The sequence below is a fragment of the Lygodium microphyllum genome, chromosome 12, assembly GCF_053477565.2.
Source record: "Lygodium microphyllum isolate KBCC chromosome 12, Lygodium_microphyllum_v1.1.10, whole genome shotgun sequence".
NCBI lineage: Eukaryota > Viridiplantae > Streptophyta > Polypodiopsida > Schizaeales > Lygodiaceae > Lygodium > Lygodium microphyllum.
In genome coordinates, this window is record NC_141146.1 from 17,229,746 (window position 1) to 17,256,332 (window position 26,587).

General features: G+C 41.4%; 1 protein-coding gene across 4 annotated transcripts in view; it reads left to right on the forward strand.

Annotated features, from left to right (window-relative positions):
* The first annotated feature begins 2,267 nt into the window (after positions 1-2,267).
* Positions 2,268-26,587, forward strand: part of REP (Rab escort protein) — a 61,685-nt gene continuing 37,365 nt past the window's right edge. For 3 of the 4 annotated variants that reach the window (XM_087689216.1, XM_087689214.1, XM_087689215.1), the window contains exon 1: positions 2,268-3,442. In XM_087689216.1, coding sequence (XP_087545342.1) covers positions 2,328-3,442 — 1,115 coding nt within the window. In that variant the 5' untranslated portion in view covers positions 2,268-2,327. Of the gene's footprint in view, positions 3,453-26,587 lie in introns of all 4 variants that reach the window. The other variant, XM_087689217.1, reaches the window with a different exon arrangement.

Genomic DNA, 26,587 nt, shown 5'->3' on the forward strand with positions numbered 1-26,587 from the left:
CAACCTACCACTCCCTTGATTATATTTTGTTATGTTTGATAGGAGCATGAACTTAGGTTGTAGTTCAACCTACCACTCCCTTGATTGAGGTAAGCCCTGTCTAATCTCCCCACTCTCCAAGATTTATCATTGTGTTTGTTGTGTCACATGTAAGCCTTTGCTCCATAATTGTCTATTATGTGTGCTATGTCTACCAAGTCGTGATGGCAACAAAGTCCTCCCCAAGCTTTAGATTCTTTACTCATCATAGTGTTATACTCGTGCGATTGGTCAGCTTGTGGGGCAGACATATTCCAATCCCCTAACACGATGGAGCACTCCCGTTGCAACTTTGTGCCTAGCTTCTCCCACAAGTGTTCCCTCTTCATGGAGGCATGAGGGGTATAGATTGAATAGAAATGCATGATAATACATCCCAAATATCTGAGTAGCAAATACTGCACTAAAGCTCTATGGGCTTTAGCTCCTCCTTGATTACCATTAAAGTACCTTCTAGGCCCTATTATTCAACATCAATGAAGAGGCGATATCTAGGGATATCAATTTGGTCTATGTCTTGTGTGCTCAATTTGATTTCTTGAAGTGCCACTACGTTTGGCCTCCTTCTAAATACTAGCCTTTTGCATGCGTTGATTCTAGAGCTTGAGCATAATCCTCTTGCATTTCATGATATGTAGTTTAATCTTCCATGTGTATTGAACATGTTAAGATTCACCATATAGGTATTGGAACTCCTCATTTGCCTCTACAAGTGGGGCATATACATTCTTGTCAACTAAAGGCTTCTATGCTTGCTTCTTGACTAAGCCTCCCTTCTTTCCATTCTTTGGTTTAGCTAGTTCCTTTGGTACGGGCTTGGTTTTCCTTGTTCTCATAGGAAGAAGCCTTAGCTGGGTCCTTGGTTTTCCTTTTTCTCATGGGAAGAAGCCTTAGCTAGCTCATTGTTCCCCCATTTGGACCAATTTTGGAATTGCCCCTGTTACCATTGCCTTGCTTCTTAACCCCCTCCTTGGTATTGCTCATGCTTGCTTTTGTTTGGGTTTGAAAAGGCTTTTGTGGTGTGGGTTGATTCTTCTTTTCAATCTCTTTGGGTGCCTCTTTTGCTCGTGCTCAATTCTTCTATTCGTAGTCTTTGGCACAGTGGTTAGTTTGATGACACAAGTAACATGCATTGGGGAATCGACTAAATCTTACTTCAATGCATACCTTGATATTGCTTGGGTCAATGAGATCCAAAAACTCCGGGGTTTCCCTTTGCCTGTTCTAGAGTGTGCATGCCTTTTTGTCAGACTTGATGACACTATTAGATGCATTGGGTATATATAGCACCCTCCCCAATGCTTCTGACAAGGCATCAATCTCATCGTCGAGCCCATTTGATAAACATGGGTAGGTAATCCAAGGAGGGCATTCTTGTTGTAAGGACTCTTCCCGATTGAAGTGTGTCATCCATGGAAGGGTATAAACAAAATTTACCATGAATCCAACGGTCGATGCAAGAATCCAGCCTCTCTCTTGCTGAGTGTTGACCAGTATAAAGTAAAAGCCCCTGCCAACAAGTTTGTATTGGTTAAGCATGGCCCTACCATGGCAAGTTTGCATGAGCCAGTTGGGGAATTCTTCTTCCCGTAGTAGACGCCCCATAAAATGCAGATACAAACCGCAAACAACAAAGTCATCATACTTCTATTTGATTCTTTGTAGAGATAAGGTGATTGGGGCTCTGACGACCTTTCCTTAATTCAGTGAGACTACTTTATGCTTATTGTTAGAGAACTCTTTGATGTTTTGTCACACCTGCTTCTCCACTTCCCCTATGTCCACATTAGCTTGCCTTGCACCAATAGCTACAAAATCCATTTCCATAGTGTCCTCATTCCTCATGGCCTTCCTACTAAGGGTGCATCGTCGCCACCTTCTACATGCCTCTTGCTCAGGAAGAGATGCCACATGTGTAGCTGCCAAGTGTCAGGTAACGATTTGCTTGCTTTATTAGGTGCTTAGTGTTGCAACACATCCCTCTCCAATGGTCCCTGCTCAGTGCTTGTCCATTTCCTACAAGAGCACCTTTTTGTATCGGTTGTAGTAGTGCGGACCTTTTCATGGGTCACGGGCCTTAGGCCTCCTCCCTTGTATATATATTCTTCTATATCTTAATATATTTCTCCAACACATTATTAAAAAAAAAAAACATTGAAAGAGAACTCGTTAATATTACTCCGCATTATTAAATTTCAAAAATTCGAAAGAAAATACCCTTCCTCTTTCTTCTTCGCCTCCTGCTCCTCGAGGGGGGATCATTTCCTGAAGCGAGCACGGAATTGGCTATGGCGAGCCTTATTGAACCTTCCACCTTCGACCTCATCGTTCTGGGCACGGGTCTCCCTCAGTGCATCGTCGCAGCAGCGGCCGCGTCCGGTGGCCATAAGGTCCTTCACATCGACTCGTGCGACTTCTATGGATCTCACTGGACTTCCCTGCCTCTCCACGATTTCTCAAGCTGGATAGATTCCTCGGGCCTTCTCCCTTTCTCTTCCCCGGCTCAGGCACACGCATCCCCTTCTCAGTCTGACAAGGTTCCTGTCGAGACACTAATCAAGGATATCGAGCGTCTGAATGTTGAGACAGATTCCTATCTCAGATCCGATACTGCTTTACAGGATTCCAAGGGTTGTGCGGAAGGGAATGAAGCTTCGGACAGTTTCCCGAATGCGGATTCTATATCACAGGAGGAGGCTCAGATAACAGAAAGGAATGAACCTTCGGACAGCCTCCTGAATGCGGATTCCAGATCACAGGAGGAGACTGAGGGCTCTTCAGATGTCCATTTGGTGGAGTCTGGGTCTCAAAGAGATTGTAAAGAAAGCTCAATGTCACGTGTTGATGTCACAGTACCACCAGAGAATCTGGCGGGTGATGAGATCGGTGGCTTCTCAGGGGATGGAACATCTTCACAGCCAAAGTCAGTGGATCCCTCAAGCTTAGAACATGAGAGCATGGAAGAATCAGAAACAGAGATTGTGCCTGTTGAGGCTGATGTGTCCTTATACTCTGACTTTCAGTTGTTAGGTAGCTTTCAAGATGATCTAGGGGCATCACGGAGCTATTATATTGATCTGGCAGGGCCCAAGCTAGCTTTTTGTGGGGGTCCTTTAGTTGATTTATTGTTGAGATCAGGAGCTGGTAACTATCTTGAATTTAAGGGTTTGGAAGCGAACTTCTTGTGGACGCCTGAGGGTTTCTCGCCTGTGCCATCTTCTCGGGAAGATGTATTTACAAATCAGACGTTGAGTTTGATTGAAAAACGATACTTGATGCGCTTCTTCAAACTTGTGGTTGCTCATACTTCATCAGAGAGTGAGTCAAAGTTCAGTGAAGTGGTTTTGACTTCACCATTTGCAGACTTCCTATGTCACCAACAGCTTCCATCATCTGTCCAAGCGTACAAAACAGTACTATATTTCTCATATTCCTTTTTTGGTCTATTCCATTTGTCTTAGTGGATTTTGATTGGCAAACAGAATTATCAAACTGAATGCAAGTGCATTGAGCTATAATTATTTGTCATCAGTTTGTGGGAATTGATTGCAATCAAGCAACAAATAAGAATAATGTGTGAACACATTGCATTGGTCACACAGTAAAATGGTGGCGAGCTATAATTATTTGTCATCAGTTTGTGAGAATTGATTGCAATTAAGCAACAAATAAGAATAATTTGTGAGCACATTGCACAGGTCACAGTAAAATTGTATAAGAGGTCATAAGATCTTGCTCAACTAACTGCAAAATGTGTTCTGAGAGCTCTTTTCACATGAATCTGATGATTGATCTCTTGGAAATAATGCACAAATAGACTAGAGAACAAACAACAAATGCAAATACTTTTGTGTGAAAGTTTGTCTAGGGGTTGTGCATTTTGTGTGGGGATGATGTCTTTTGAATGGTCCTAACTCTAGTTTGATGGGATCTTTTTAGTCTGCAGCATCAGAGGTCTACTAGGGACTTTTTATTTGGTTGACATGATTAGGCATTGATGATAGGACTTTTATGTTCAAGTGACTTTCTCCAAACCCACTCTCCTAGGTTCTACTTTGAGTCTTTGCAGGGGTTTCTTCTCATATGCCCAAAATCTCACACCTATAACAAACAATAGCTGGGATTAGGGCTATTTACCACTTTTGGTCGCTAAAAGCTACTACCTTGATCCTATGTCTAGTGCATCTAGAGTATTCTATCAAGTTGATTTCCTTCTGTGTGTCTTTGCCATTATCCTCAAGTGTGAAATGGAAGGTCTTGTCTACCTAGGCTAATACCAATAACACATCCCTCTTGAGAATAGACCAATTTTAAGTCTTTAAAGTAGGCAAATCTATCCTCCACTTTTCAAGGACTCCCTCTTGAATAGACTACATCATCAACCAACCTCCTCCCAAATCTTGTAATATTTGCCTCAGTACATCTTGGGGAACCAGTTTTACAATGCTAAGAATCTTTGAAAAAACTTACCCCTAGAAAGTACGTTTGAGACCTAATGTGTACCCAATGCGTGAAGTGGCCTGACTGGTAAACCAAAGGGGCTTTCTTGACTTGTCTTTAGTAGTTAGTGGTGGTCACTCGACCTCTCTGGAATAAGCATGATGAAATTGATCACCAAGCCCTTGATAGCACCTACAATCTTGATTCAAAGGCTCCCTCCTTACATGATATATCACTAGCTCTAATTTGGTAAAAGATCTATTTGATGGATCATGGTCGGTTGCCAAGGTCCACTCAACTTTGGTCTAATCTCCTCCAACTTCCATAGTAGTAGCTTTTTCCATGGCTCCTTGCTTGGAATAATACATGCGACAATTTGATCAACAAAGCTTTGCTCTAGTAGTTTGGATCGAGTCAAGTTTGGGGTTTTAGTATGGACTTTAGTGTCACGTTGGGGTTTTGGGCAAGATGGTGTCGGTGGCCACTTTATAGCCACATCATCCTTTCCTTTTTCACTTTCTATGTTTGATTGGTCTTTGGTACATCTGGTGGATACGATATGCGTGAAAAAAAAAGACCTCAAGTATCCATGATCATGTGGGCTGTGTTTGCGCATTGTTAATACTTCTACGGTATTGGCTAGTGTGATTCTCAAAGAGCACACCACCTTGGTTTTGGCCATTTTGTGATCCCCTTCTATTCTTACAGCATTGGTGTTTTTGGTAGCGTTTTGGCTTCGTGTGTTCTTTTCTACATGTCTTTGGGTGTGCTTGGTTGGCCAAAAGGTTGTTTGTAAATACTTCAATTTATTAATTCAAACTTCTTAGAGAGAGAGAGAGAGAGAGAGAGAGAGAGAGAGAGAGAGAGAGAGAGAGATATATTTTGCAAAAGGCCACAATGACCTATGAGACCTTGAGTTACAATCATTTGTGTGATGGTACAATTGTTTGAAAAAAGAACAATAAATAAGAATGTAATGAACAATACAAATAGACTAAGGGTTGTAAGTAGAGAGCTCTAGCTGATAAGTAAAGAGTTCTAGTTGATATGATCTCATGGGGATGTAGAAGATGTGGCTTTGGCATGGGCAATAATCTCCTGTGTGTGTTTGTGGAAGTGTTGTCGGGGCTTGTATCGGGGTCTCGGATGCTTGGATTTGCCAAGATGGATGGCTGGATCAATCAATACCCCTTGTGTGTGCATAGAAGACTAGGGTTGTAGCTATGCTAAAACCTCCTAGGTCTCTCTTGTGAAGAAATTTGTAAGTTGCCTCTAAGTGGGGCCTCATTGTCATGAAGCTGTTGAACTCGAGGAGCAAGTCTTGAAGCTAACGTGTTTCCAAGAGGAAGAGACCAAGGCACAGTTGGTCCATGTAATCAATGACTCTAGATAATGGTTCAAATCTATCTCTAAAGAGACGGACATGTGTGCATACCAACGTGAAGTGTCACCCTCCCTAGCAAGCTGTCGAGAGGACTCGAGCTAGCCGTGCATATCTATGTCTAGGTAGATTTCATAGTATGTGTACATATATGATTGATCGTGTGAAGGCCTCCACTAGAACTAGTGCACTTGCTGGCTCACCTATGATGATTTTAAGTGGTACTGAGGCCTTACATCTAATCATCTTGGATATCGTGGATACAAGGGGTCTCTCCATCGACCTTCAACTATCATATGTGCAACTTGATCTGTTGCGATGATCCAGATTGGGGTCCCATACTTGTACTCCATAGAGTAATGTGGATGTGACTAGTGTCTCAAAGAGCCACATCTTGATACGGGGTTATTGAAATTGTACCTCTGAGCACATTGTAACCAGCCTTTCTTCCTTGGATAGATGGTAATTTCTTGATTACAACTTAGTTACAACAATAATATTTATTACAAAATTGAGAAATGCAAATTAACTTACAATCTTGGACAATAGACACCTTGTTGGCCTCAAAACTGGTGCCTCTTTCGGTATTTCTTTAACTTAATTGAAGAAGAAATTGATAAATAATGGGATTCTCCCAATTCCTTTCGGTATTCCAACTCCCCTTGCTATCAAAATAACTAGCAAGTCTTCAATCTGATTTGTGCCTTGATTTAGGCAGTCAATTGGCGTTCATCCACTTTGATGGAGATGGAAAATGCCCCAAATTCATTGATTTGTTGGCTTCTTCACTTGAATTTGACTGAAAATAGCTTCAGCCTTGTTGAATCCAAGTCAAGGAGCTTTCAATTTCTAGCATGCTTCTCAAGGCTGCTGCTAAATCTTAGTTTTTGCTTTAGATTAGGGTTTACAATAGAGAAATCTAAAATTTCTTAGCCTTTGGTGATCTCAATGCTATAATCTTTAGAGCAAGGTGTAGAAAGGTTGGGATATGAGAGAGAATGCTGAGGGGAGAGAAAATTCAGACTTTCTTTCGAAGAACTGAAGAAAATTAGTCATTTATTGCTGCTGCCCTGTCTCAACAGCTTGTAGATGCAAAGAATTAAAAAAAATCAGTCATTTACTACTGTTGCCTTGTCTCAACAGCTTGTAGATGTTGTCACCTGCTATTGATTGGTCTTCTTCTATCCCTGGCTGCCTTAAAAGGTCCTCCAATGGTTGTAGATTAGACTAGCAGCATCTCCTTCCTCTCTCTCGCAGGCTCATTACACTAAAATGCCCCTCTCCAATCTCTAAAGACGTTTTTCAGTCTTGCATGGGCATTTTTGACAAGTGGCAGTCTTCCCAAATGGTTTTTTCAGCATTATCTATAATTAAATATTAATTTTCAGTCTTTAAAGATTGAAAATTAATCTAATAATTGGCTAAGCAACTTCCATTTCCGAGTGTCTCTGTGTTATCTTTGATCATCAGATTGGCGTTAGGTATCATTAAACACCACTTCTCTATTGTCACCACAACTAATACTTCTAGACAAATGAATGACCTCGGCAAACAACTTGCACTAGATACCATCAAGTACATGTGCGGCATAACTTATAACAACTTTTGCCTTTGACATCTTGTGATTTCCTCGGGTCCTGGACTCATAAATGTACTCTAACCCCGCTTACACCTCACATGTGCAACATTTACTTAACCATGTGATTAAAAGTTAATCCACATGGTAAGTGAGGTTTAAAAAATACATGTCCTTATGACATACATCCTCTCCAAGTCACCCAATGCTGTATGTCCTTGAGTTAGTCTAGTATTTGTTGCCTCTTTGCTAGAGAAAGTGGGACCTATGACTAGTACTTCAAGGTATGCATATGAATCCACGTACTCCAACTCTTCTTGCCTATATGTGAGTTTGAGTGTTGATCTCCTAATCCATTGTGGTGTAGTGTTAAATTCCATCACCTTGGTTTTACCAAGGTTCACTAAGAGCTCACTATCTAATGCATAAGAGTGTAGTGTATCTAGGTGTCTCTGTAGTCCCTTTGGGGAATCGGTTATCAATACAATGTCATCTGCGTATAAGAGGAGAGGCATCCAAGTGCCAGCTAGTGGAGCTCCTCTATCTCCCCCTTGGGATATGTAGTCAACAATCCCATCAATGTAAAGACCAAATAGTATTGGAGAAAGGGGGCATCCTTGCTTCACCCCAATGGTGGAGTGAATAGGAGATGAAAGGCCCTTGAGTATTGATACTATGTCAACAACCCTCTCATATAGTGCAAAGATCCCCCAACTAAGTTCCTTGGGTATCCCCATGGCACGTAGTTTGTGTATCAATTTGGCTCTCGGTAGTATATAGTTTGTGTATCAATTTGTCTCTCGATATTGTGTTAAAGGCGTTGCAGAAATCCACAAAACAACAATAGAACCGCTGGCCATGAGCCTTACCCTCCTCAATGATGGCTCTAAGTGCGAGGATGTAATCCAATGTACAGTAGCCTCTTTTAAAACTAGCATGCCCTTGTGCTCTGAGCCCCCACCTTTGTCCATTTATTGTCTTGCTCAAGGATGGAGGCATATAGTTTAGCCAATGTGTGTCCAAGCATAATAGTTTGATAGGTACTAGGTAAAGTGGGATCTTGACTAGAGGATAGGTACAATGGTGTTTGTGCTCTAACTCTCTCGGAGGCCCTCACACATTGCTCTATTAAACATGTAAGCTAGAAACTTTGCCACCAAGTCTCTTGCATGAATCGAACATTTGGCTACTAATCCATCATGGTCGTGTGCCTTACCTTTGCTAAGTTTGTCAATAGCCTCACCAACTCTGCTCTTTGTAAAGAAGGTGATGGTCTTGGTGCAGGGCTCTGGTGGGTTAGGGAAAGGAGGTTGACTTGCTACTATGTAGAGACTAGTTGCGTACTGCTTCCATGTATGAGGTGACATGGGTGTGGTTGGACAATGCTCTTTGAAAAGCCACTAGGCCTCTCTAAAGTCCTAGTTCAAGAACAATTGATATAAGTCTCTCTCTAGTTGGGCTAAGAATGCTCTCTTCATTTGCCATACAAGCTGGGTGAGGGAGTGAAACTATAACCTTCCTCCTAAGAGAGGGTGGCAATAACTTGATCAATCATTAATTACAAGAAGCAAATAAAGCGTATAAACTGAATTGCACACTTTACCGCATAATCTTGGACAATGGACAGCTTGTTGGGCCCAAAAATTGGCGCTTCTAGCGGTTTTTCTTTACCTTTTATTGCAAATGGATGAAGTACATTGAGATTCTTCAATCTCCTCCGCTGATCCAAGTGACTCTTGCTGTCATAAATGACCAGCAAGCCTTCAAACCAAATTTCCCCTTGGTTTGCTTGGGGATTGGCCTTCAATCGTTCTCCTTGGGTGAGAAATTCAGTCCAATTATTTGTTGGCTGAATGGCCACTTGAATCTCTTGAAATTGCCCCGATTTCAATCACTGAAATTGAAGTCTGTAGGTTGTCGATTTTTGAGCACACTTTCCAAGGTGGTTGTCAAGCCTTAATTTTTGTTGTAAATTAGGGTTTACAATAGATATTCACCAAAATTTCCACTGCCATTAGCTAAATCTGTTGTAAATTGCTGAGGAAGGATGAGAAATGGTTGGAGGATGAGAGAGAGTACTAAAGAGAGAAATTTCAGACTTTCATTGGGAGAAAAAAGGCTGAAATCTGTTGCTGCCCTGTTATGTGTGGCTGATCCACTGCAGCCCACCAGTCCCAACAAGGACTCCAAAATGCCGGTCTATTCCAAGCAGTGCCAAAACTGCTGGCGCCTAATCCCCATTGCTATTGCCAACCTCTAGGGACTCTTGTTCAGCTGTTGGCTGCTGCAACTGCCCTCTCCAGTGGTTGTAGCAGTTTCCACAGCAGTCAGCTAGAGTTGGATAGTCTTACTCTCTCTTCCTTTAGTCTCTCTCAAGCTAGAAATGACTCTCTCAGAGTCTCCAACAGCCTTCTTCCCACTTGCACGGGCAAGTTTTGCGAAGTAGCACCTTCCAAATCCAATTTACAGCATTTTTTGCATTATTACTTTAATTTTCAGAATAGTAGAATAGCAATTCTGAAAATTAATTTAATATTTATTTCATACTTAGAAAAATGATTTAATCAGTCAACAAATTAAATTGGTTAGGTCAATTTATCACCCAAGTGATCCTAAGCACTCATTAGCCTCGGAATTGGCATTAATTAATTAGTTAATGTTAATTTTCTAGTGTGACCATTGACACTTATGGCTAATTAAATATTCTAGGCTAAACTTTGACACCATGTACTACCTAGTATACGTTGAGTATAACTTGTTTTAGCCTTTGGCTTTAGCATCAATTGAAATCTTGGGGTCCTAGGTTCCACATTGTGAAGTAACTGACCCATACTTCACATGTGCAAGTCAGATTTGCACATTTGATGAACTTTCAATCAAATGCTATGCAAAGCTCCTTGTGACACACATAGCATGTGCGTTTTATATCACAAGGTCATGCACCTAGTTATTAACAAGACAATGTAAGACGTAAGAGCAACGAGGACAAAACAGAAAACAACTTAATCACATGAGCTAAGAAATGCGTTTCTTTCAATTTGAAACTTACAAAATGTTTCCTAAAGTACGAAATGTTTCTAAGAGTTAAAAACATGGGTGTTTTTTTTTTGGGTGAGTTGAAACCCAAAACATGGTTTTTTGACAAAAACCTATTGGTTAATGATGATGATGTGTAATGACTCATGAGGGCTCAAGATTTAGGATGAGAGATTGATTTTTTTTGTAATTTTGTTTAGTTATTGGACATTGTCAGTCTAGTATCTACTCTTGTCTTAAGAGTTGATTATTATATGACTTTAGTCTCATTTATGAGTTATCCATGATATATTATGATTCATTCTCGATTTTGACATTTTATCAGTTTGTTTTGAAATGAGAATCATGATGTTGCTAATTAACCCAGTTCATATTATAGATAGACTATTTACATGTTTATTTGAATTTCTTTGTACGATATATATAAATCATAATGTTTGAGTTCTAAACCATAGTATAGCTTGTCCAAAGACTAACTTTAACATGAGTGACAAGTCAATAATGGATCATGGATATGTAACATATTATTCTCAATGGACTCTATTATCACTCAAGATCAATTGGCCATTCTTTGTTTAAGAGAGAGTTCCATAAAGGTTTAGAATCTCTTTCCCTAGTCAAAACTATTAAATATCCCTATATAAAAACATCCGTGTTTCCTATTTTCTCCCCTCTTGAAAGAAATTTATGAAACACATTTCTGACATTTCGTTTCTAAACGTTTCTAATGTTTCTAGCTGCTATGAACTCAATAACAAGATCACACACTTGATCTCAAAGCAAGTCACCAAGAATACTCACAACAAGTTGAAGTAAAGAGTGAATCATCAAAGAAGAGTGTGTGAAAAAGGAGTGTAGCATACAATCTGTGGAGTGCCAAATAGGGTTGCTTTTGTATTGGCCACAAGTGGAAGAGATTCGAGAGTCACATGGATGAGAGTTGAGAGGCCTCGCTATGAGCTCCTTACAAAAACTCTAACAACACTTCGTAGCATAGCATACATATTTGTAACACTCCCTCTTGATACTGAAGTACACGCAAGTGACACCAATCACAAAGGACTCCTTAAGGTGAATGTTAGACGTTTTTATAGAGGGCATTGGTCACCTTGTCAGAAGGACATGGATTTTTAACTTGATGCTCTTTGGACACTTAAGAGGTGCACATGGGAGACTAAGTTAAATTTGTGTCATGGTGATGGACAATCTTGGGGACATTGGTAGAAGTTGTTGATAGGTGCCAATGGATGTATGGTGCTAGATCTTGGTCAAGGATGTTGAATTTGTCCTTGGAAATGACTTTTGTGTCATGGGGGGTTTGAGATTCAAATGATCTAATGTCCTAGACTAAGGTTTGTGGAAAGTTTCAACACTTTTAAGTTCAAAGAGGTTAGGAATTTAAAATTGAGGTTGGGCAACATTAAAATGTTATTAAAAATGAGGGCTGAGCCAAAAGGCTAGGCAGCTCGTTTTTGCAAGTGGAGGCCCTAGTGAAAATGAAAATTTGCCAAACGTCAAGTTTGGATCATTTTGGGGCTGCATGTAAGTGTGTCTTCCATGGTGGGCTGTTTTTCTCACATTTTGGGTTGTTTGTGATAGATCTGAGGGTGGAGAACTCAATTGCAAGTAGGGAGACAGCTGTAAAGCTTGACGATATTGGGCCAACCTGATCTGGATCAGATTCTGGGGTTGTGAACTGCATGAAACCATAGAAATGAGGTCATTGACAGTTGCTGGGGCTGAAATTAGGTTTCAGAAAGCAGTAAAAGCCTAAAAACCAGCAGGGGACCTGATTTTCTCTCTCTAAAACAGGAGGAGATTGCTGTTACAGCACATTTTTGGCATCAGATTGAAGGTTTCTCTCTCTTGTATTGCCTTCTCTGTCATCTCAGCAAATCTGAAGATATTCAGCACTGCTTTTCTGAATTCAGATCTAAATACTACTGTAATTAGGGTTTATCAGCTGTCTCAAAAAGTGTGCCATGGAATTCCAGCCATTCTTAGTTTTGCTCAGTTGTTTGAAGGTTGACAGTAGTGTTAGTGCTGTCAAAACCCTAATCTACAGCAGAAATTATGGTTTCTTAGCCACCTCAAAGTGCATGCCTATTAAACAAAAGCCCAAAGATCAGAGCAGCTGCTGGAAATGTAATATCTACTGCAGATTTGGTGATTTTTGGACATGCACATTGAAGTTGACCTGCATGGAATTATACTAGATTCAAATTGTTCTCAAATTGTATTAGAATCAAGGGGCAAACTGGATCTTGATGCAGTTTGTCATTGATGAAAGCCTAATGTATCGGGATTTGTAGAGAGATCTCTCTATATCTCATTGCACTATGAATTCAAGCAATACAAGTTAAAGAAATACTACAAGGGGTGCTAGTTTTGGGGCCCATCAAGTGGTATTCAAGATTAATGTGGCAATGTATTTATTTCAGATTAGTGAATTTTATGTTTACTGTAAATTGTTTTAAATCAGGTCATATACCACCCTATTTGAGAAGGAAGTTTGATTTTATGCCCCTCCTCAAACACTACATCCCTATCCCTCCTTTGATCGAGTGGACTGGGAAGCTATCACCATGAGGCTAGAAGAAGTCCACATTGTTGAATGAAACTTGAAGGGTCCCTTCACCTCAAGGCCACTCACAAGTAGATGAAATTTCCAATTGACACCAGTGAGGCCGCTCACTCATGAGAAGCCCCCTCTAAAGATATGATCAAGATGGATCCAACTGCGTGCTCATATTGAAAGCATGTGCACTTTCTGTGTGAGTGCACGAAATCATGAGCATGAAACATGACAAAATTGAATAGTAAATGAAGAGAATAGAGAACCTAGATAGAATCGTGAATGCGCAAAGCAATTTATGCTATGTTCTAAAAGGATGACGCTTCTTATGGGCCTAAAGGGTCCCTTCACCTCAAGGCCACTCACAAGTAGATGAATTTTCCAATTGACACCAATGAGGCTGCTCACTCAGGAGAAGCCACCTCTAAAGATATGCCCAAGATGGATCCAATTGCGTGCTCACAGTGAAAGCATGTGCACTTTTTGTGTGAGTGCACGAAATCATGAGCATGAAACATGACAAAATTGAATAGTAAATGAAGAGAATAGAGAACTTAGATAGAATCGTGAATGGGTAAAGGAATTTATGCTATGTTCTAAAAGGGTGACGCTTCTTGAAGGATTTGGTCAAAGGTCACATGAAGTGATGGTTGCAAGAGTGGTGGGACTGTGAGAGTGTGCAACAAAAGAAGGAACTCGAACACAAAGAAAGAAGACAATAGGAAGATGTGTCAGGGTGCAGCGGTGCGGAAGTGTGGGACCAAGACTGAGAGAGTAGGGTGAACACGGAGAGGAGAGGGAGAGAAAGAGACAGAAGAAGATGAAGATCTGCTATATAAAGTATGCTGAATACAAAGGAATGTAGATGTACACGGGCGAAGTCCGCATGTTTGCGCATCTCGACCTCAACAATGTCTCCCTACTAGACACCTTGAAGTTTGCTGCAATTTTCCCGATCTCTACCTTGAAATCTGCAACTGCAAGAATGCGAGTGTGCTGGTGTCAGGCTATTTATAGGCTACTGAAAATGCTAAGAAAAATCAGGTCAGTTGCATTAAATGCAGCTGACTGTGCTGTAAATCTGGCCGACTGTACAACAGTCCGACTGGACTGCCACGTGGCAGTCCGATTGCATCCTACGTGGCTGCTGCTGAGGTGGCACTGACAGAAACAAACTTGCTCCACACCCCAAAATTCTCTCAAATGACTGCGCAGTTGGAAAACTGCATATGTACATAGCCTAACTAAGAAAAATGCATGTCCAGGGAATTAGAATCTCTAACAAGATGAAGGAAGAAAGAAATCTGCTTTGACTGAAATGAATGCTGAATACAAACAGATGGACTGATCAATCCCTGTACACAACTTAAGGCATTAGTGAGGGCACTAGATTTGGCCTGAAATGATGAAGGAAACAGCAGCACCGGAAAAGGAGGTATACACTCGTAGCTTGTAAAAGATGATGGCCAAAGTGTGGGAGGGGGCAGCTACAAATAGCTGGAAATCCCCAGATTTGGCTGACCTGAAATAGGGGCCAAAATATGGTTGACTTGATGAAAGCAATAATAGGATTGCAATAAATGCTATACGAGTGCTGAAAAAAATGCCATAAATAATGTAATGGCAGTCTAGACAATGTATGACTAACAATGGATGAAAACCGATTGACAGGCACAAGAACCTGGCTTGAAACAAGAGAAATAGACACTAAAATGTCAGAGCTCCCATGTCTCCATCAAACTCTGGCAAGAACTCACAAACGGGAGATGATAGATTGACAGCACTAAAAGTGATAGGCTAAGACCTCCTTTTAGATCTTGGGAGCGTCTAGAGACCCAACAATCTTATGTGGTGAAGCATAAAAGTTTTGGGCAACGGCTTCGTGAAGAGATTCATTGCATTGTCCTTAGTAGGACAGTAGGCCACATGTAACTTGGAATCCATGATTTGCTCTTAAACATAGTAGTACTGAAACTCGAGAGTTGATGTGCTTTGTGTGAGCATCAAACACGGGGTTCTTTGCCAGAGTGAGGGTACTTTGGTTGTCCACGTGCAACTCCGTAGGTCTTGTTTGTGGAAAGCCAATCTCGGTCAACGAAAGATGGAGCTAAACTACCTTCATAGTTGTAGAACAAAGGACATAGTTTTTAGCCTCCGTAGATGAAAGAGCCATAATAGGCTGCTTCTTACTGGTTCAACAGATAGCTCGTAATCCAAGGGAGAAGGCATAACCGGTAGTGGACCATTGTAACCAGCCTTGCTTCCGTGGATGGGTGGTAAATCCCTGATTACAACTTAATTACAGCAGTAAACAATTAATGCAAATTTGAAAATACAAATTTATCTACTACTGATCTTGGAAAATATACACCTGATTGGCCTTAAAATTGGTGCCTCTTTCGGTATTTCTTTAGATTTATTGAAGAAGAAGTTGATTTACAATGGGGTTCTTCCGATCCCCTTCGCAATCCAAACTCCCCTTGCTGTCCAAAGTGACCAGCAAGTCTTCAATTTATTTTGCCCCTTGATTCGGGCACTTGATTGTCCTTCACCCACTTCATAGACGATGGAAATGTCCCAAATTCAATGGCTGGCTAGTTGTCCACTTGAATTTAGCTGAAATTCACCTTCAGCCTTGAAAATCCAAGTCTTGGAGCTTTCAATTTCTAGCACGCTTCCCGAGGCTGCTGCTAGACCCTAATTTCTGCTGTAAATTAGGGTTTAGAGTAGATAAATTTGCAATTTCTCAGCCTCCAAGGGTCCAAATGCTGAGATCTTCGGAGCAAGGTTGTGAAATATCTAGGAGATAAGAGAAAAAGTTGTAGAGAGAGAAAATTCAGAGTTTTGTCGCGAAGAATGATTGAAAATCAGTCAAATGCAGCTGCTCCCTGCCACAACAGCTTGTAGATGCAAAGAATTGAAGAAAATTAGTCATTTACTATTGCTGCCCTGTCTCAATAGCTTGTAGATGCTGTCATCTGCTGTTGATAGGTCTTTTCCAGCCCCTGGCTGCCTTAGAAGGTTTTGTAATAGGTGCAAATCAGACCAGCAACATCTCCTCCCTCTCTCTTGCAGGCTGAATACACTAAAAATGCCTCTTTTAAAGACGTTTTTTAGTCTTGCATGAGTATTTTTGACAAGTGGCAACCTTTCCAAATGGTTTTTTCAGCATTAGCCATAATTAAATATTAATTTTCAGTCTTTAAATACTGAAAAATTAATCTAATAATAATTTTGGTGCCTTGAAAAATAATCTGATTGGCCAATAATTAAATTGGCTAGGCAACTTTCATTCCTGAGTGTCTTTGTGCCATCTTTGACCATTAGATTGGCATTAGGTACCATTAAACTCTACTTCTCTAGTGTCACCAACTGACACTTATGGCCAAATGAATGACCTCGGCCAACAATTGGCACCAGATACCCACCAAGTACTTGTGCGGCATAACTTATGACACCGTGAGTCCACATCACTAGCCCAATCCGAGTCACTCCATCTTGAAAGAGTAGCCCCCTCTCCATACATGATGCTTTAGGATCGAGACCTCTACAGGTGGCAGAGAATGTGTAAGGTGGCACGTCAGTGAGCTTGAGTAGGAGTCTTCATGAAAGAAGACAACAAAGCCACCACAAAAGAGATGTCTAGTTGAGTATGGATCGGCCTGATCAAAGAGCCAATGAAGCATGTGTAAGGGGTGGTTCACTAAGGGGATCTCTTGTTGCTAAAAGCTTGGACTCTAGGTCCATAGGACATGAAATAGATTAACACTCAGCCATACCAAACTCTGAAAGAAGCTTGAAGATGTACCTATGCCGGGAGATAAAAATGCCTTGTGCCATTTGATAGATCTCCAATCGAAGGAAGAAGTGTAGGATCCCAAGATTTATCATGTGAAAGTGTTGGCTGAATATCTCGAGTACAATCAACCTCCCTTGTGTAGCTCCTTGTAATGATGAGGTCACCAACATACAAGATGACTAAGGCGTATGTGTCCTCTGCAATGTTGTAATAAAGGTTGTGATTATGATTTGATCGATGGAAGTTACTATTCAAGAAGAATAGATTAATTTAGTGATACCAAGCCTTAGGAGCTTGCTTCAGGCCATAAAGAGCCTTCTACAACTTGTAAACATTGTTCTCCTTCCCTCGTATAAGAATACCAAGAGGTTGTGAGACATGTAGTGACGTGTTAGGCACGGAGATCGAGACAGACAGTCGTTACACGCAGTGAGAGACAGAGAGAGTAAGATAGAGCAGAGTCGAGAGTGAGCACATTTTTAGGTACAATGATGAGCGTGTATCTTTAGGTTTTTAGATAGATATATATGTGTTAGTACAAGTGCTAAGGGTGTGTTCACACTCGAGCACATTTAAAATACACGAAACCTTTATTCCCAACAACCTCCCACCTAAAGGCAATGTGCCTTAAGAGGAGAAAAGAATTAGCTAAGTCTAGGTATGTACAAAGCTGAAATACATATATCTATCCAACTCCCATCATCTGTTGGCAATGAGCAAACTGCTTTGCTGGAAGACCCTTCGTGACAAGGTCTGTAAGGTTATCATCTATATGCACTTTGACAAGCTCAATGCTCTTGCTGTCAAGTACATCTCGAATGAAGTGGTACTTCACCTGTATGTGCTTTATCTTTGCATGAAAGACAGGATTCCGTGCTAGCATGATAGCACTCTGACTATCACAATGGAGAATACGTAACTCTGAGATGCCAAGCTCTCCCACCAGACGTGAAAGCCATAAAGCCTCCTTGCATGCCTCAGTGGCAGCCACATACTCTGCCTTTGTAGTAGACAATGCAACACACTTTTGTAGCTTGGAGATCCAAGAGACTGCTTCTCCTGTGAAAGTAAACATATACCTAGAAGTGAACTTCCTGCAGTTTGCATGACCAGCATAGTCTATATACGTAAAGCCACCAACAGATGCCTTCTGCTTTCCAAAGCAGATGCACAACTCCTTTGTGCCTTTGAGGTATCTCATAATACCTTTCATTGCATCCCAATGCTTCTTGCTAGGGGTTGCTATGTATCTGCTAACCACTCGCACTGCAAAGGCAATGTCAAGACGTGTAGTAACCATAGCATACATCAAACTGCCAACAGCTGAAGCATATGGTATCTTGGCCATTTCAGCCTTCTCATCATCAGATGTAGGACTGTCCTTTGCACTAAGTTTCACATATGGAGGCAATGGAACCCCAATTGTTTTCTCCCCCTCCATATTGAAATGTTGCAAAACTTTGGAGATATACTCTTGTTGAGATAAATAGAGCAAGCCCTTTGATCTATCTTTGAGTATTCGCATGCCAAGAATGTGATTTGCATCACCAAGATTCTTCATGTCAAAGCTGCCATGAAGACTTTGCTTCAATGAATCTAAGGCATGAGTATCCCTGCCAGCAATCAGCATGTCATCAACATACAAAACCAAGATAATCAGGCTGCCATCTGCTGCCTTCTTGGTGTACAAGTAGTGATCCACTTGACTTCTATGAAAGCCTTGGGATTGCATGGATGTATGAAACTCATGATACCATTCTCTTGGTGCTTGTTTCAGCCCATACAAACTCATTTTGAGTTTACATATCCTTTTTTCCTTCCCTTGTTCAACAAACCCTTCAGGCTGTTGCATATAGATGTCTTCATGTAGATCACCATGTAAAAACGTAGTCTTGACATCCATCTGTATGAGCTGCATATCCTCAACTGCAACCAAGCCCAAAATGGTTCTCAATGTAGTCATCTTGATTACATAAGAGAAAATCTCATCAAAGTCAATTCCATGCTCCTGCTTGTATCCCTTTGCAACCAATCTTGCTTTGTACTTTGGTGAGGAACTAGAAGTGACCTTTATCTTGTAAACCCATTTGCATGGAAGGGTTTTCTGCCCTTCAGGCAACTGCACCAAGTCCCAAGTGCCATTTTTTTCAAGAGATTCCAATTGTGACAACATGGATTTATACCATTTCTTGCTGTCCTGTCTGTCCATTGCTTCCTTGAAGCAAGACTATTCATCACAGTCTGTCAACATGACATAATCAGCCACATTGTTTGCACCAGGAACATATCTGTCAGGTTGTCTAGTAGCCCTAGACGATCTCCTAACCCAATGGTTATTGTTTGCGCGCTGCTCTTGCAAATTTCCATTTTCAGCATGCTGTTCTAGCATTTTAGCCTTCAAATCAGCATTAACAGCTTGCTGTCCTGGCTGTTCCTGCACATGTAGTGGTTCATTTTCATAGGCAATAGCTGGCTGACCATTTCCAGCATCATTTTCTGCATTTACATGTTCATTTACAGCAGGTATTTGTTGCTGTACAACGGGCACATTTTGCTGTCCCAATGGTATTTCTTCCGGGAATACAATCCTACGGACTTTCTCAGTCTTTTCGGGCTGTTTGTGCATGCGATCTTCCCGCAAGATAACGTCATTGATGTGTACCAATTTTCTTTTCTCAGGATTCCACAATTTTTACCCCATTTCACCCTCGTCACCGTATCCTAGGAAAATGCATTTATAGGACTTTGGCTCAAGTTTGCAATGTATTTCTTTACGAATGTGCATAAAAGCCTCGTAGCCAAACACTTTTAGATGAGCATATGAAGGTGGCTTGCCCGACCACGCTTCTTGGGGAATTTGAAACCAGCCTTCCTTCTTGGAATGGGTGGTGATAACCTGGTTAAGCCCTTAATTACAACAATAAATAAATGCACATAAAATGAAATACACACTTTACCATAACATTCTTGGACAATAGACACCTTGTTGACCCCAAAATTGGCGCCCCTTGCGGTATTTCTTTAGCTTTCATTCAATTGGAAGGAGTACAACTTGAGATTCTTCGATTTCCTCCTGCTAACCAATTGCTCTTGCTGTCATAAATGACCAGCAAGCCTTTTGGTCATTTTCCCCTTGATTCACCCAGGACTTCTTCTCCAATTTGACCCTTGGCTGGCCAAATGTTGCCCCAAATCAATTTGGGATGGGCTGGCTCTTGAAATCCCTTGATGATCTTCAATTATCAATTGCTGATTTCAGTCCCTTGAGCCTTCAATCTTTGCCACGGATCCCAAGGTGGCTGCTAAACCCTAATTTCTGCTGTAAATTAGGATTTACTGCAGAAATTACAGATCAGCCCACCAAAAATGGCTGAAATCTCCTCCAAATGGCTGAGAATGGTTGAGCATAGGCTGAAGGAGATGAGAGAATGCTGTAGAGAGAGAAAATTCTGAGATTTGTCGCGAAGAACTGATCAAAATCAGCTGCTGCCCTGCTGTACCAATCCCAAACGGATGCACCAACAACAATAGGAGTATTAGAGACTATGATCTTCAGGAGAAAGTGCATCAGTAGTAATTGCCAGCTTCCCAAGGTCAAGAATATCCAATCTCCATCACCAAAATGGTCTCCAATGGCTGGGAAATGGCCCCAAAAGCTGGTAGCAACAGTCCAACACCTCTTCCCAATAGCTCCAAAATGAAAAAACGAGATTTCCCTCTCCCTTCAGCCCTATTTAACCTTTTCCCCAGTTGCATGGGAAAGTTTTGCCAAGTGGCAGCTTTCTTAATCCATTTTCAGCAATTTCCAGCCATTTAATTAATTTTCAAAATTAATTAATTTTGAACATTAATTCAGCCCTTAATCCATGCCCAGAAAATTGACATTGCCCATCCAATAATTAATTGGCTAGGCCATTTGCAACCCAAAGTGGTCCCATGCATTAATTGACCCTTGGACAAGCATTAATCCGTTAATTAATGCCTAGTCCCTAGTGTCACTGCTGACACTTAATGGCCAATTAATGGTCCTAGGGGCAAACTGACACCAAAATTCACCTAGAATCTAACAAATGTAACTTGTTACAACTTTTGCTTTTGACACCCATCTTTTTCACAGGGTCCTTCGGCCTTCAACTATAAAAAAAGTAGCTTGCACCTCACATGTGCATCTTTTAATTGCACATTTGATTAACCCTTTAATCAAATGTCAATTAAACATAAGCAAAGCATCAAATTTTCACCTCCTCGTGACAGACCACCCCCTTGAAATCCTTGCAATCGTTCTCGATTGCACTGTAACGTGTCAAAGCAAACAATATTGCACTCGAATTTTCACAAGGCATCATAGTCAACACAACATTGGCCACTGCTGGCTAACTATCTCATATGCCCACCGTTTGCTGAAAATTTCCAGCCAGCATAAACATAGCATAAAGCTCAACAATAGTTCAAAAATGTTGCTAGAAACTCATCGGATGCATCCCAATCTTGTTTCTCAACAATGCTGACTACACAACCATAGTAAAGCATAAACCGAGCCAAAACCGTGGCTGAATTGTCAATGGCATTCAGTACACATGCTGCTGTCCATAGAACCAGTTGAATACCACTGAAACTAATGATCATACACTGAAAACCGGCACTTGATAATCAGTCTCTCATGATCATAACTTGATGCAAATGTATAGTTTCAGAGCTGCAGTGAAAACCATGCCCATCTGCATACATACCACAGTGACTAGTACACTGAATAGTGACCTCATGGCAGACATAGTGTCAGCATAGTACCTTGGTTGCATGCTGAATACATCTGAGATCCACTATACACAAGAGCAGTCCATTCCTGGAGGAGTGAAAGTGCTACCTCTCCCCTTGAGTATTAGGTGGTACTTCGGACCCTTGCCCTACTGAACCTGAAAGAGCCCGATCCAAAGTCGGCTCTAACGGAAAGGCATCAAGGTAAAGCTGCAACAACTGAGGATGGTCTGCCAAGTCATCCTCTTCCATCCATTTAGCATCCATAGGTGAACAGTTGTGAAACTTCACCTAATAGCTTATGGAAGCTTTACCTTTGACCTTTTCTCTTTATGTGCCAAAATCTGCTCAGATACCAATATCTTATTCAGCTCCTCTACATTGGATTGAATTTCAGCAGATGCATCCTTAGGCACATCAGCATAAAAAGGCCTCAACAAGCTCACATGAAAGGCATAGTGTATTCGCTAGTGTAGAGGCAATTTCCATGATAGCTAGCATTAAACAGAGCATTTGCATGACCAACACTCATTCCTTGAGTTCGAAAAGCACGACGGGGTACCGATGCTTGCCCATATGTGCGATTTTGCACTCCAGGCATCATACCGATGTTGCCATACATCTGGCTGCCCTGTGCTAATCAAGCTCTTCTTGAGCTCAGGTACATGCCGTACATGCTGAAGTGTAAAGACAGAGCCATGCTGAAAGATTAACTAGACATTGCCAATACCTACAATCTCACATGCATAGTTGTCCCCAAGATGGACAACATCATGTCGACCCCATGTATAGTCGGAAAACCACTCACGACGAGGGGTGACATGAAAGGAAGCACGTGAATCAAGAATCCAGGTATGCATGTCATCATCTGTATCTGCAAGTAAAGCATGTGCACCAAAGTGTGAAGAGACAAAGAGTACATCACTCCTACTGTCACTGTCATGAGTGACTACATTCACCTCTTAAAGTTTTTCACTGCTCTTCTTAGGTTGATTGTCCTTCTTCTCTTCCTTGCTATCACCTACCTTCTTGCATTTTCCTTTCTCTTTCTTCCATTTGTAGCAGTCACGTTTAAAGTGACCCTTCTTGCCACAATGATGGCATTCAACATCTTTGCCACGTGATTTACTGTGTCCCTTGCTATCATATTTGCCCTTTTGCTGTGATCTGCCCCTAGTATGCAAAGCACTGGAAGATTTACTGGATGCATTGTTCTGCCGATTCATCTCTTCCATAAGTAGAGCACTCTCTACATCAGCATAAAAAAGGATTACATTAGAATTGCTCATAGCAGTCCTGAATGTATCCTAACTCTCTGGTAGAGTGCAAAGCAAGAAAGTAGCCTTAAATTCCTCATCAATCATGAACTTCAAGGCAACCAGCTGGCTGAGAATGGAGTTAAACTCACTCAAGTGAGTAGACATTGCTGTACCCTCTTTCATACGCAAATCGATAAGCTCTTTCAGCCAATACACTTTGCTTGCAGCACTCTTTTGTGCATACAGTTCTTCTAGTCTAGTCCATATAGCATAGGCAGAATCCAAACCTTCAATGTTGAACAACAGGGCATAAAAAATTGATAGCTCTATGGTTGAGCATGTAAGCTCATTTAACTCATCCCAATTGTCCTGTTCGATGTCGGCGGGCTTTGCCCCTTTGGTTTTGATCGGCTTTGCCTGCTTATTTTGAAATAGGATATTGTAGCATTGCTTTTGCCAAATTGCAAAGTTATGTGTACCTTCAACCTTCTTTATGTACATCAGATTATTGTTATCATTGCTGCCAGCCATGATTTCCAGCCGAAATGTGACCAAAAACAGCAAATGCAGGCCCAAAACTGTGACCCAAGTGACCAAGGTACAAACAAGTACCAACCGGCAATAAATGACCACATAGAAGCACCAAAACATGTGCTAGAGCATGATTACAACTGTTCCAAGGGCATATGCATCACATTACATGAGAATCCCCAAATTTTAGCTGCAATTTCTGTTGTACATGTAGCCACGAGCATAAAATTTGACACGAACGGTCAAAAGCCCCAAAATTTTGTGCTCAAAGAATCAAACACACATTTGAATTTTCTTTATCATGCATAGAACATGCCAATTTTGCCAAAATAGAGAAATTTCAGTAAAACCTCCAAATTTTACCAAGTGTTGATGTCCAAATTGCGTGGAATTCAACTTGCATGTACATAAAATGACCAAATGCTGCATAGATTTTGCCCAAACTGCAAAACCCCAAATTGCACGGGGTCCAATGTGCATCAATGTTGAGAAATTGGGTAAATTTCAGCCCAATTTGTGTATGTACATGGAAAGCCCTAAATGTCGAGGACAAAATGTCACAAATTCTTGCAATTTTTGAGACGTATTTGCTTATCTTGCATCAAATTCCCCAAATCTGGGAAAAGCCTCAAATTTTTGGGCCAAGATTGCACGAAAATTGGAAGCTGTGCCTCCATATGTGAACGCCTGTCAGTGGACAAAAGAAATTTCAAGAAGAAATTGATTTTGTTAGAAAATTATGACGGGTTCATTGACCCACTTGGTGTGTCGCGTGATTGACAACCTGTTGGCGGTTGTCCCTTGCGTATCGCCTGTCATGCGTCGCTTCGTCAGCGGGCTTGCCGGTCTGTTGCCGCACGTCAGTTGGTTGCACGTCAGCTATTGTCGGTCACGTCCACTAGTCCACGTCAACTGCTGTCCGTCACACCCACTGGTCCACGTCAACTGTAGCGTGGCTTGGCGACTATTGCTCCCGTCAACTACTGCTTGTCGTGTCCTGTCCGTTGCTTGTCGTGGCCTGTCCGTCGTGACCTGTCCGTTGCCTGTCGTGGCCTGTCGGTCGACTGTCCTCATTGCCTACGACTACCTACGATGCTTGCAATTGTCTCTTGCCAGCTCTGATATCCGTTTTTAGTGACGGGTTAGGCACGGAGATCGAGATAGACAGTCGTTACATGCAATTAGAGACAGAGAGAGTGAGATAGAGCAAAGTCAAGAGTGAGCACGTTTTTAGGTACAATGACGAGCGTGTACCTTTAGGTTTTTAGATAGATATATATGTGTAAGTACAAGTGCTAAGGGTGTGTTCACACCCGAGCACATTTAAAGGCACGAGGCCTTTATTTCCAACAAGACATAGATCTCCTTCTCTAAGACACCATTCAAAAAGGCCGACTTCACATTTATCCGATGAATGGGCCAATGATGATGGGCGGTCAAAGCCAAAATAGCTCGAATAGTGGACAGTGGAGCTATTGGTGCGAAAGTTGCTAACTTGAAAATAGGGGGTCAAAATATGGCCGATCTGCTAAAACAATAATAGGACTGTAATATATGCAGCTCAACTATTGAAAAAAATGCCATAAATAATGTCATGGTAGTCCAGACAGCGTGTGACTAACAGGAGTTGAAAATTGATTGATAGTCATAAGAACTGAGCGTAAAGTAGGAGAAATGCATACTAAAATGCTAGAGATCCCGTGCCTTTCTCAAACTCTGAGAGGAGCTCACAACCGAGAGATGACAAATTGACAACACTAAAAGTGACAGGCTAACAGAGACACCACACTCTATATTTCATTCAGCATGATTCAGTGATTAATCATTCATCTTCTTCTACTTCTAACTTTCTGAGTTTTCTTTTCTCAGTGTTTGCCGTACACTATTTCTCCCCGCAAAGCCTGTAGTCTCTTTGATATGGTATGGTATGAGTGCATACCTATTGATCTAACATAGGCATTACAAGCTGAATTAGCTACTTACATAGCCCTAAAAATGCTTAATTAATTAAATCCCTATAATGAAGCGCAATTCAAAGGAATTTTAAACAATGCATGATACAAGGTCCCGAAACTTTCTATAAATAGGCCAATTGCCCTCCATTCAGCCGCAATCTCGTTTTTGCAATTTGCAGGTGCTAGAGCTTTGTTGTTCACAACCCGTTCGCTGAGGACATCCTGGATGAAGCTGCCCCAACCTTGTGCCCATCCACTCGTGCTTGTTTTGCTGCCTTCATCTTGCTGTGTGGTAGCCAATCGATCCAGACTATCTCCAAGGCTGCGTTTGCTGATTGGCGACATCTTCCCTAGCTTGGCGACATTATTCGCCACCTGGCGACCATCTCTATCTGTCTAGCAACATCTCTATTACTGTATTTGACACCCTTGAGGCTCTTCTTGATCAAGGCGACCCTATTCTAATGTCATTTGTCAAAATCCTGGAGCATGTATTCACACCCTTCTATTGCCACCCAAGCTGGTCACACCTCCAAGTATTTGCATTTGTTGCATATTCTCTCTCCTCATTGCTTGTTTGCATTAGATCTAGCCACCTCGGTTGCGTTTGCTAATGTTCGACTTTTGAAGGCTATCCTTGTTGCGTTTCAGGATCCGTCAGGAGTATGACACACTCTTCCGCTCAGCACCTTGTTGAGCTAAGAAATGCATTGCATATTAATTAGCCACTTGAACAGTCCCAAAACAAGCTTAATTTAATGAAAAGCCTAAAACAGGGAGCCGTTCGAGAGAGTTCAGTGAAACCCCTAACTTAGGAGGATCCATCCTCCTCTTTAAATAGACAGGCTGTCCCCATTCAGTGTTATCTCTTCTGTGCAGGTTTCTCACCCTTGTGTGCAGATCTCAGTTGCATACTCTTACATTCATTTACATCATTCATTCACTTCAGACTTACGCTCTTTCTATCCCTTTTTCTGTTTGTGTTTGAGTTTTTGTGTTTAAGTTTTGAGTTTTGCGTTTAGGGTTTGAGTTTTGCGTTCTGTGTCTGTGTTTGTCTCGTTGTGCTTCTGTTGTGGTCGTACACTCTGTGTCTCCTCAGTGCAAAGTTCAAACCCTAGCAGTGCCTCCACACTCTTCTTCACACACTTTTGCCTTAATCTTCGAGACACGAGAGTTTGGGGTACAATTTTCATTTCTACACGGTTTGTTTGCTCCATGAGTATTGTATATTCAATATTTAG